This window comes from Mustela putorius, unplaced genomic scaffold, assembly GCF_011764305.1.
Source record: "Mustela putorius furo isolate JIRA1106 unplaced genomic scaffold, ASM1176430v1.1 tig00003845_pilon_pilon_pilon, whole genome shotgun sequence".
Classification (NCBI taxonomy): Eukaryota; Metazoa; Chordata; class Mammalia; order Carnivora; family Mustelidae; genus Mustela; species Mustela putorius.
The window spans coordinates 11,941,610-11,953,754 of record NW_025421998.1 but is presented as its reverse complement, the minus strand read 5'-3'; the positions used below and the strand labels follow the sequence as shown (position 1 = coordinate 11,953,754).

The 12,145-nt window shown below is 47.2% G+C and overlaps 1 protein-coding gene and 1 pseudogene across 1 annotated transcript in view; both read left to right on the top strand.

Moving 5' to 3' along the window:
* ABCA13 (ATP binding cassette subfamily A member 13) overlaps window positions 1–12,145 on the top strand; it is a 320,465-nt gene that overhangs the window by 35,682 nt on the left and 272,638 nt on the right. Inside the window, exons 5-9 of the mRNA XM_045089507.1 lie at window positions 2,017–2,045; window positions 3,694–3,857; window positions 5,814–5,944; window positions 8,030–8,036; window positions 10,773–10,899. Coding sequence (XP_044945442.1) covers window positions 2,017–2,045; window positions 3,694–3,857; window positions 5,814–5,944; window positions 8,030–8,036; window positions 10,773–10,899 — 458 coding nt within the window. The remainder of the gene's footprint in view (window positions 1–2,016; window positions 2,046–3,693; window positions 3,858–5,813; window positions 5,945–8,029; window positions 8,037–10,772; window positions 10,900–12,145) is intronic.
* Window positions 6,519–6,602, top strand: LOC123387064 (annotated as a pseudogene).

Sequence of the window (12,145 nt, the reverse complement as noted above, 5' to 3'; positions counted from 1 at the left end):
TTTTTTAAAGATTTTATTTATTTGTCAGAGAGAGGGAGAGAGCACAAGTGGGAAGTGGGGGTACAAACAGACTCCCCACTGAGCAGGGAGCCTGATGCAGGACTCGATCCCAGGACCCTGGGATCATAACTTGAGCCAAAGGCAGAGACTTTACCGGCTGAGCCACCCAGGTGCCCCTTTACTGTTTTTTTATATTATACAGGGTTCAGAGGGACCCCTGAATTAAGTATATAGGCAGAGACCCAGAAGGGTCTTCTGTCCCCGTTGAACTGGGCCGGGCCACCTCCCAGCCTGTCAATATGTTTACGAACCAGAAGCATTCCGAACCCCATCTTTCGGGGTTTTTTGGTGGTTCTGGTGGTACATCAGGTTGGTGTACCTGACGAATTCAGTGGTCATTGGTGATTAGCTCAGCCTCCAGCCCTCTTCCCACCCTGGATGTCAAGGGAGTGGGGCCCAAAAAGTCTCAGCTCTCGAATCATGGTCTTTCTCGGGGGATCTGCCCCTCTCCTGGCCCTATGCCGGGGGGGGGGGGTGGCGGTGGGCAGCCCCCAGGCATCTCATTAGCACACAAAGACACTCTTATCATTCCAGAAATTCCCAAAGTCTTACAGGTTCTCCTGTCAAGGGCTGGGGACCAAGACCCGGTATAACAAAGGATGTCCTGTCACTGTGTCACTCCAGAAATGCTGGAGCAGAGACCGGTCTGTGCCTCTCTGACCATGTCCCACTGTGACTCCACAGAGAATCTGAAAAAAACATAACTATGTTCTTCTTGGTCTCTTCGAGGTTTTTTCTTTATCTTTCTTGTCCTGCCCAAGTACTTGTCCTGAGTACTCAAAATGCCTGACATCATTAATGTCAGTGTCACTTGGTAGAGACCATGATATGTCTTAAAACTCTGCCAAAGCATCTCATTGAGAATTCTGATGGTATTAAAAAACAAAAAAAGGAACAGTGTCATCTACCGCAGTCTATTTAAAGATGACTTTTGGTGAAAACTCTTTTCCCCCTTAAAAATATTTTAAGTAATTTTTTTTGTGTGTGTGTGTTAAAAATTTGTAAAAATCATTATTTGTTCAAAAAGTATTGGGACGCCTGGGTGGCTCAGTGGGTTAAGCCACTGTCTTCGGCTTGGGTCATGATCCCAGGGTCCTGGGATCGAGCCCCAGGTTGGGCTCTCTGCTCAGCAGGGAGCCTGCTTCCTCCTCTCTCTCTGCCTGCCTCTCTGCCTGCTTGTCATCTCTCTCTGTCAAATAAATAAATAAAATCTTAAAAAAAAAAAAAGTATGTATGTCCCACCCTCAGAGATATGCACTTTTAAGTGAGGAAAATTATATTGCTAGCGGCTTATTTAAAACTTGGGGTCCTTTTTAAATAAAAAAATATAAATTTTAGAAGTTATTTCATAAAGCTAAATGGTATTGACCTATTTTTAAAGTAGTCAATGAGTATTTTTGAATTTTTTTTTTTTTTGAGAGTTATTCTGGAAATGTGTTATAAGCTAGGAGAATCCCTTTGGACAGTCTTTATTTTTCTTCTTAAAAATTTGTATGATTCAAAACCATTTCTTCAGGTTAAATTGAGGCATTTTAATCTGCACAGTTTATCTTGACATCTGCCAAAAGCAAAATTTAAATATTTCCTTTGTATACTTGTTCATCTGGACTGCCAGTGAAAGAAATGTGTATTCAACAAAATAAAAAATAAAATAGTAATACTTTAAAAAAAATCGATAGAGTAATCAATTGATAGAAATTGATAGAGTAATCAATACTTTGTTGGCCCATGACTGAGGTTTGCTTGACCCGTTGAGTCATTTCCTGGGTACCCAATCAATTCTCTCTTGCTTTGCAAATCCACAGTGACCATGTCCTTCAGACTTGCTCCCCTGTGTGGGTGTCCTCAAGGTTGGGGCCAGGATTCATGATAGCCGCCTTGGTTTTAGAACTAAAGCAGGGCTGGCCAATGCTTGACTGCTCTCTGAACTAACACCTGAAATCTCTTTTATTGCAGATTCTTCTCCAAGCTCCAGTTTCTTAGCCGTAAGTATCTTAAACATTTGAAGCTTAGTCTCCAGAGACCTGGTGGTTAAGTTCAAAGCACTGGTTTTTATTTTATTTTTCAAATACTTTTCCTTTTATGTCATCCCCACGACCAACATGGGGCTTGAACTCATGACCCTAAGATCAAGAGCTGCATGTTCCATTGGCTGAACCGGCCAGAGGTCCCCAAACTCTTCTTTCCAATGGTGTGTTTTCAGCAGCACTGTATTTGAGACAGCCAGAGTCCCTCAAGACATGGGTTGCAAGGCGCAGTTTGATTTTCTCAAGCGAGACTCTGGGCTGGGCCTGCTGAGCCCAGACCTGGGCCTGTTTTCCCAGAGATGCCACTGGGGGTTGGGGTGTGACTCCCCTGGGGGAGCACGCTGGCTCAGGAATGTTCTGGAGGCCCACCTGCTCGGTGTTCGCTTTGCCATAGCTAGTTTGTGGTATGGAAAGCTCAGGCATCTAGAATGTTCCAGAGTCTCTGCACTACATGCTGGCGCAGATGGGTGCCTTCTGACCAAGCCGGCCATGCTGTTGGAAGATGCATTTTCTTCCCCTTTTTCCCACACACCCATCTCAGTCCTGCCTGGCACCCGACCTTCCCTGCCCTGCTTACAGGCTTGTGTTTAAAGTAGCTGGTTTACGGCTTCAGTGAGATGGAGCCAGTCCCCCCTTCCCCACACACCTTTCCCCGGGAGGAAGCCCTTCCCACATCTACCCACTGAAACACACACTTTAAATTCTTAACCTGCAGTCTCACTTTTTAAATTTATTTTATTTTTTAAAAATTAAAAAAAAATTATTTGTTTGAGCAAGCATGAACAGAGGGCAGAGGGAGAAGCAGATTCCCCACAGAGCAGGGAGCCCAAGGCAGGACTCAATCCCAAGACCCTGGGATCATGGCCTGAGCTGAAGGCAGACGCTTAACAAACAAGCCCCCCAGGCGCCCCCAGTCTCATTTTTTGTAAAAGTTGAAGTTAGTTTATTTGCCTGTTTATTTATTTATTTCTAATCTCTATGCCTGGGGCTTGAACTCATGACCCCTGAGATCAGGAGTTGCCTGGTCTTCCAACTGAGCCAGCCTGGTGCCCCTCATTTTTTTTTTTTAAATCCTGGAGAAAGAAATCTGGTCTGTAGTTTCTTATTCCCTGGCTGTATTGCTGGGATGTTCTTTTAGCTGTGATTTTTTATTTTCCTTCCTCCAGACCAAGGCTGTAAGGTGGGGCCATGACACACAGTGGTGGGGGAAGGCGGGATGGGGATCTCGTGCAGACGGAGTCTGGGATTTAATTGTTCACGCTGCGCTTCCATTAGGGTTGTGTTCTGCTGCGGGGGAGCAGCAGGGGGTCCATTTCCGTTTCTGTCTGAACAACTAATCATATATTTCCAAGTCTCAAGATCATAGACGATGACATAGCTTGTGACAAAAACAGACCCGTACCTCTCTGTCTCTGTGAAGTCCACAGCCTCCCAATATTTAAAATCCCAACCCAAAGGGATGATCCTCAAACCTTGTCTGTTCAAAGCGGTGGTGCGCCAGGCCCGCGTCTCCGTCTGCTGAGGTTCTGGAAGCCAACCCAGCCCCACTGCTTCTTCAGTTGTGAACGACACCGAAGGGGGAACTCTCGGTGCTTTTTCCTCACAGATGGATCTCAATAAGACCGAGGAGGTGATCTCGAAACTGGAAAAGCTCCACCAGCAGCCCCACATCTGGAAGTTTCTACTTCTTCTGCCAAGATTGTACACAAACAACATCTGCCTGGAAGACCGTCTCCGTGGCGGGGCACACCTCCTCCAGGCGGCTTTGAAGTAAGTGCAAAAGAGGAATCTACCCCATGATAGGTGTGCTGGCTTTCTTCTCCTCGCTCTTTTATGGGGACATCTGTGTGTCTGGCTGATCTCTTGTTCCATTCAAGAAAGTGATTGGGAATCCCGGCACCCTGAGATGGCTCTCTGTGTCCGTTCTTGGTCTACTGGTGCAGATATTTTATACAAGGGCAGTCATGTTGTCCAGATTTTGGCAACTTAACATTTCATCATGAACTTTTCATACGTTCCCATTATCTTCAAGCGATCATTTTTATTATGGTGATTGTTTTTAAATATTTTCATTTTAAGTAACCTCTGCCCATGGTGGGGCTTGAACTTACAGTGCTGTGGGCAGTGCTCCCTCGATTGGGCCAGCCAGGGGCCTCTTCAAATGATCATTTTTAATGGTTGCTATTTGATTTTTGAGATTTTTCTTATTTACTTGAGAGAGAGCAAGAGTGAATGAAAGAGAGAGAGAGAGAGAGATCGAGCATGAGTTGGGGAGGGGCAGGGGCAGAGGGGGGAAGCAGGCTCCCCACCGAGCAGAGAGCCCAGTGTGGGCCTCAATCCCAGGACCCTGAGACCATGACCTGAGTGGAAGGCAGAGGCTCTACAGGCTGAGCCCCCCAGGTGCCCCGAGTTCAGAAAATTCTAAATTTGAACATGACTTTCCACGTTCTTATGAAGGCCTATCAGTCAACAGAGGACAATGGGGCATGTTTTGACAGTCTGTGGGTCTGACTGACAAGTCATATATTTGAATATAGTGGGTGCGTTTTCGCAGTTGTCCTTGCTCTCTGGGCCTTGAATGTGTTAGCGTGGGCGGTGACTGGGCCCTCCGGAGAGAGACAGAGTTTGAGATCAGAGCGTATCGCTGACGCTTGCTGAGCCATGTCAGCTCCAGCGTTAATCTTATTTCTGTATTCCGCTTCGGTGACGCAAGGTCAGGAAAGTCCTCATGCAGTCACCTCTACTTCAACTAAAAACACACAAAAAACAACTATCATCCTTTAAAAAAAAAAGAAAATTGGCATTCGATTTAGAAATAAGTATTTGCAGCGTGCCTGGGTGGCTCAGTGGGTTAAGCCTCTGCCTTTGGCTCAGGTCATGATCTCAGGGTCCTGGGATGGAGCCCTGCATCAGGCTCTCTGCTCAGCAGGGAGTCTGCTTCTCCCTTTCCCTCTGCTGCTCCCCTTGTTTGTGCGCTCGCTCTTCCTCTGTCAAATAAATAAGTAAAGCCTTACAAAGAAGAAAGGATGTGGTATCGGGCAGGCTGATCATTTATTAACAGTCTGTCTTGTCATCATGAGACCCTTCATCACACGGGGACACCGTGCGAGACGTTCCTGAAGGGGAAGCTGCAGGGAAGTGTCCTGTCTGATGCACAGCTTATATGTTGCTGGTCTCTTGCTGCTAAGATTTAGACATATGGATTTTCTAGTTTACAGGCTTACTATTTATAATTAGACTTAATATAGTTACTTATAAAATACAACGTTTCGGTATTTAAAGAATAACATGAACGCAATATATATGCGGTCTCCCCAGAGCCCCTTGTTCTGTGAAACCGGTTGCTGACCCTTGATGGTGCCCCTGACATCCTGAGATGCATGGGTTCAGACAGTGGGGGGTTGGGGGGCTCGCTATTCTAGAAGGGGACCTCCAGAGTTCAGACTGATGACCTGAGCTCAAAGCAGTGAGGGTGTCTGACCACGTGCTTTGTAGAGGTGATGATACCTTGCACCCCGGCTGGCCTTGCTGGCTGTCAGAATCATCGGTCCCTAGTCTAGGGAGTCAGGGCCACATTTGAAGCCACGCTGAGAGCTGGTAAGTCCATGGTCTGTCCACATCCTGCAAAGGGCTGGGACCTGGCTGCCGGGTCACAAGTAATTCTGGGTCCATTGCCCTCAGTTTGCAAAGCCCACTCACTTTACTTTGGTTTTCTTTTGGTTCCAGTTCCTTGGCAGCTTTGGAAGATTTAGAATGGCTGCCCCTCAACCACACTTTCTCCACGGTTTCTGAAATCGTGCTGAACGTGACCATTTCGACGCTGACATTTCTGCAGGAGCACGGGATGGCCGCCGCTGGTATGTGTACTCGAGAGCTCGTGTGGGATTCCATGTGTTTCCCTGGTCACATTCGTCAATAGCCACCGCAGAGCTCCAAAACTGTTCAAAAAACGATTTAATCAAAATGTCAAACGCCGAAAGGAAACCATGGTTCCTATTTCTAAAAGGTGGAAGTAGACTGAAAATTTGGAATTCAAACCAGAATTTGACTTTCTATTGTTGTTGAAACTCTGTGGCCACTGCTCATAAATGGGTTATTTTTAAGTAAAAAATGATTGATTTTTAAAATTCTTTTATTTGATGTCCTTGAAGGTTAGACCTGTCATTGGTTCTGTGATTTGAATCTTTCCTCTCTCCTCTGCTCCTATTTGGAAAAAAAAATATTTGAAAAATAGAAAGTCAGATGGATGTAGACTTGGAAAGCCCAAACAGACAAACCCCGTTAATATGTTTTTTAGAGTTTTATTTATGTAAGTAACCTCTACACCCAACATGGGGCTTGAACTCACAACCCCGAGATCAAGAGTCCCACATTCTTCCACTGAGCCAGCCAGGCATCTTTAAAATGGCATTGGTTTAAAGTGTACAATGTAGCTTTGCGCAGTGGCAGTATCATAGCCAATGAGGTTTATCCGAGGCACGATTATTGCTAATTAAAGTGTACAATGTGATGGTTTGAGACATCATGCGTACGTTGTTGCAGTTATCACAGTGGAGTTAATGAGCCCATTTCTCTCCTCCCACAGTGAGTTACCTCCCCTTTGGTGAGAGCACTGAAGACATCTTAGCAAATCTCAAGCATATGATACAGTATTAGTAACTGTAGTCACCATGCTGTATATTAGATCTCTAAAACTTACTTACCTTATGACTAAGTCTGTATCCTTTGACCAGTATCTCCCACTTTCCCAACTCTCAGGTCCCCCTTAGCCACTCCTCTACTCTCCGTTCAGGGTATTATTTCTTCAATTGCCAACTGGACCTGAATGTTTTAATTTTCTCTTTCTATTTCTCTATTTCTATCTCTTTCTGTAAGGGAAATTCAAGGGAACGGACAGTGGAGTTAGGATTCATACACTCAGCTATCCATCATTCAACCACGTAATCATCCATCCACCACCACTCACCCATCTGTCCGTCCATCGATCCATCCATCCATCTCAACATCCATTCATTTGCTCATCCATCCACCTGCCCACCCATCCACACATCCATCCTTTCATCTATCTGCCCATACACCCACCCAGCCATCTATCTACATATCCATCTATCTATCCATTCATACATCCATATATCCATTCATTCATCAATCTATCCATCTACTCACCCATCCACACACCCCCATCCATTCATCTATCCACCCACCCACCCACTCATCCATCCACACATCCATTCCCACCGATCCACCAATCCATCCATCCACACCTTCAATAAACATGTACTGAGTACTTCCTATGAACCAAACATTGTCCTAGGAGAGGGAATAAGAAACGGAGTAATACATGGTTCTTGCTCTCAGGGAGGTCCTGCTTAGTACAGGAGAGAGATGCTTCAATAAAGAAAAAACAAAGCCCACAGAGTAGGGATCTGGCCTCTTAGGAAAAGCGTTGAGGAGAGGTTCTGAAAGATGAGTTCTAGTTCATCAAAGACACAAGGGAGCACTACCAGGAAGAACTGTGCATGAAGTTCCTGGCTTTGGCAAGAGCTGTGTGTGTTTTATGCCCATTGTGTTTGGGGCAGTGGGCAATGGCAGGGGGTAATCCAGAAAGTATCCTGAGCCAGATCACAGAAGAATGCTGGGGCAGCTTTTGGACCAGCATTGTGGACAGACGTTCCTGGCACAGATGTGAGGGCCAGACTGGGGGGCAGGCAGGCAGACCTGGGGCCAGGAGCCCAGGATCATGTTCTCTGCCTGCTGCTAACTCTTGAAGTCTGTCTCCTGACCTATGTCAAGAGGTGGTTATCCACAGATTTCTACCTCTCCCAGACTTTTCTGGTTCCTTGGAACAACCTGATATGACACCCTCTCTCCCCCCCAGTCACACTCAGGTTCTTCTTGTTTCTGGTGGCTTAGCATAGGGAGGAGTTCATCCTGAGAAGGAGAGCCCCTGTCCTCTGGGATCTACAAGAGGAAAGACTAGTTATTAATGTCGAATGTGCTTCTTCTCCAGTGGGAACCAGCAGTCCTTACCCTCAGAATGGAACCTCCCTGGTGATGTCTGTGGTGACAAGACTCATTAGGAAGCTCAAGTATTCGTACATGATCCAAATTACAACAATCTATTCACCTTATAACTGGAACTATAAGTACAGCTAAGAATGTAATTAAAATAAGCTATTTTTTCAGTTGCCAGGGAGTCAGAGCTGAGAAACATTATGACGAAGCATCTCAAGGCAACTAAAAATTATCCTCTTTCTCTTGTGTCCAAGAAAAGTACCTTTGGCTAATGAGCAGATCACGGTGTGGGAAGGGGAGGAATGCGCCCTGTCAGTGACTTGGGGTCAAGGTCCCAGGCACGTGCTTCACTAAACTTGTGAATTCCTGTGATCTGAGCTCTGCTGTCCAGCAGCGAGTGTCAAGCCCTATGTTTCTCATTGTTCTAGAATGATGATGATTACTATTATTTAATTTAATTTTATTTTTTTCAGTGTTCCAAGGTTCATTGATTTTTTAAAAAAGATTTTATTTATTTGACAGAGAGAGGGACAATGAGAGAGGGAACACAAGCAGGGGGAGCAGCAGACAGAGGAAGAAGGAGAAGCAGACTCCCCGCGGAGCAGGGAGCCTGATGCCGGGCTTGATCCCAGGACTCTGGGATCATGACCTGAGCTGAAGGCAGACGCTTAACGACTGAGCCACCCAGGTGCCCCTAGAATGATTTTATAGTTTGATACCCCTCAGTGACTGGTGTCACTATTTTCCCCTCCCTTCTGGAATTCTGTGCATAACCCTAATACATTCTGAGAGCAGCAGAGTTTAATGGTTACCACGCAGGGTCAGGGCTAAGATCTGGATTTGAGTCATGACTAAAGCCAGAGGTGTGAGATCATATGACTCCCAGTCTGCTTCCTTCTCCCCCAGAAGAGGGTAGTTATTACACCTACCTGGTGTGTTATGGGGAACTTAGCAAGACTTGTCCAGGAAAAGTCCTAGCCTAGGGACTGCCTCTTTGACACACAATAAATGCCAGTTTAAAATCTCAGAACCAGGAGCCCTGGGTTGGCCCAGTCTGTTGAGTTTCCGACTCTTGGTTTTGGCTTAGGTGTTGATCTCGAGGTCTTGCAATCGAGCCCTACGTTGGACTCTGCATTCAGTGCTAGGTCTGCTTAGGATTGTCTCTCCCTCTGCCCCTCCCCCTCAGTAAATAAATAAATGTTAAAATTAAAATAAAACCATAGAACCAGACCTTGTCCCCTTTATGCATAGACAGCTAGACTAATAGCAAGGGGTCTCAGATTTCTGGGATCTGCCCCATCTTCGATGCCTTCCTAAAGTCCCCCAGGGCTGGGCCTTTTGTAAGTGGCAGAACTATGTCCTTCCTGGAGAACCACAGTATTAATTTAGGGGTACTGAGAGAGGGAGCCTGGGGAGCTTAGTCGATGAAGCACCTGCCTTTGGCTCAGGTCATGATCCTGGGGTCCTGGGATTGAGCCCCATGTTGGGTTTCCTGCTCGGTGAGGAGCCTGCTTCTCCTTTTCCCTCTGCCGGCTGCTCCCCCCTGCTTGTGTTTTTTCTGTCTCTCTCTCTCAAGTAAATAAATAAGAACTTAGAAAAAAATAAGGGTACCAAGAGGTCACACAAGTGAGAATGGTTTTGTGGTCCTTTGCATGTGTGGATGCCTAGGAGAGGCTTGTGGTTCACAATCTGAACACTGTCTCACTGCTGGGATTTCAGAGGAAGTCTCACCTTGGAATTTATAAGCTTTTAGGTTTGCAATCGACAGGCCACAGTCACAGAGATTATGTCAAAACTGGGAGGGGGGGATTTGGAATTATATTCTGTATGTGCTATTTTCAGGGAGTGTTGCTGGGTTCTTTGGGTCCCAATGAGTTTTATACCTTGATTAATTCTTTTAAGGGAAATTTTATCTGTGGCCTTAAGTAGTTTTCAGGAATGCGGTTTTATTTTTATTTTTTTAAAAAGTATTTAATTTAATTTATTTATTTGAGAGAGAGGTAGAGCAGGGGAGGAGCAGAGGGAGCGGGGACTAGCAAACTCTTCGCAGAGCACGGAGGTGACTCAGGGCTCGATCCCATGGCCCTGAGACCATGGCCTGAGCTGAAATCAAGAGCCAGATGCTCAACTGACCGAGCGCCCCAGGCGCCCCAGAAATGTGGTTTTAAAGGGGGCGGTATTTTCTGCTGTGAATTTACTGCCATTTATCCTTTTCCCCCTTGCTAGACGCTTCGCAGGTTTTAGTACTGACTCAGTGTAAGACCAGTGCCATAGCGTTGTGTTGTACATTACTTCTTCATGCATCTGGTTAGGCTTCTCGAGAAGGATTTTTTGAAAGTGTAATTATTGGGCTCGGTGATTGGAATTTCATAAAGCTCTTGAAATACGTTGTCATATTCCTTCTGGAAACTCTGCGGTCACGAATACGAGGGCCGTGGACCACCCTACCAAGCTGCGAGGCATCCCGTGGTCGCTTCTGTTTGCTTCTCCAACCTGAGTGCCTGGAGAGCATCTGGTCTCCACTTGCTTTTCCTGGTGGAGTGAACGAGGCGTCACGCTCTGAATCGTGTGTCCCACTGTTTCCGCCTCAACTGACTCACTATTGTCACCTTAACTTAATTACACACATTACACATTATCGTCACTCTTTGGTTGCCTTGCAGGGTCCAGATACAACCTGTCCCTGCGGGAGCTGGTGTGGGACCCACAGAAGGTCCAGGCTGACCTCAGATCCCGATTTGGCTTCGATGACCTTCACGCAGAGCAAATCCTGAATTACTCCGCGGAATTTCAGGAGGTACTCTCGCTTGAGGCTTCTCACTCTGTGGGGTTCTGAGGGTGCTCCCAGGGAGGGTGCGCGAAGGGGTGGAGGACGCAGCAGGACAGGGAGTCCTCTGCGAGCCTCGGAGCCGCCTGGATCGGTCTGGCCCTTCTAGAAGTCTCCCTTCCTCTTACCTGGTCATTGTATCCCAGCCCCAGAGGTGGTTTGGAAGTAACAGAATAATTAGTCACAGTCATTCTCTCTCTCGGTCCCTATAAGGGGTCAGGGCGGGAGCGAGGGGCAGGAGCTGGGGGGGCTCACCAGATAGGAGCCTCCCTTTTCAAACTGAATAAACTAAAGGAGTTGGAAGAGCTGACCCCTGGAGACCCAGCTCGCCGCTGCTACTCCTGAGGTTCTAGAAGGTTCTTTCTGCGCCTTTCCTTCGTCACTCCCGTGTGTTTGCCAGCACTCCTGCTTTGCATGGGGTAGGGTCCGGAAACCGTGCATCTGTCTCTGTTGGCTGCATGGATCCCTCCAGGGTGAGAGCCTTGCCGGTCGGGGTTGAGGGGTCGGACGTTTGGGCAAGACCCACACTCTTTGGCTTGGGTCTTGTTCTGTGCCCAGGGTGTGGGTTTCGCTCACTTCTCCGAGGTCCAGCACCTGGCGCTTCCCAGCTGGCCCTTCTCACATTCTCATAGCCACTATGTGCGTGTGCACAGTTGCTCTTCACTTCTGGGTTACCAGTTGGTGCTGTGAGTTTGGGGGTCAGCCGCTGGCCTCCGCCGGATGCTGCTGCTAACAGCTGTCTGTCTGGAAAATTCCTTCTGCCAGTGGGTCTCAGGCTTGGCCAGGAGGGGTGGGTTCCTGGGCTCCTCCTGCACCTGGCACCAGTTCATTAACCGCTGACCTCCCGTGGGACTTGGAATTGGGCCCCGTGGCACCTGTCGTGGGCACGGGGGAAAGCCAGGGGGCTGATGCTACTTGGCTTTCTCTAGACTTAGGACCTGCTTTCTCATTATTTTGGAATATAGTTTGCATCACATTACACAGAACCTTTACTTTAGAATGGTAAGTATTTCAAGATTAGAATTCCAGGGAGGCCTGGGTGGCTCAGTGGGTTAAGCGTCTGCCTTCGGCTCCGGTCATGATCCCAGGGTTTGGGGATCGAGTCCCACATTGGACTCCCTGCTCAGTGGGGAGCTTGATTCTCCCTCTCCCTCTGCTGCTCCCCCTGCTTCTGCACATGCTCTGCCTCTAGCTCCCTCTGTCAAATACGTAAATA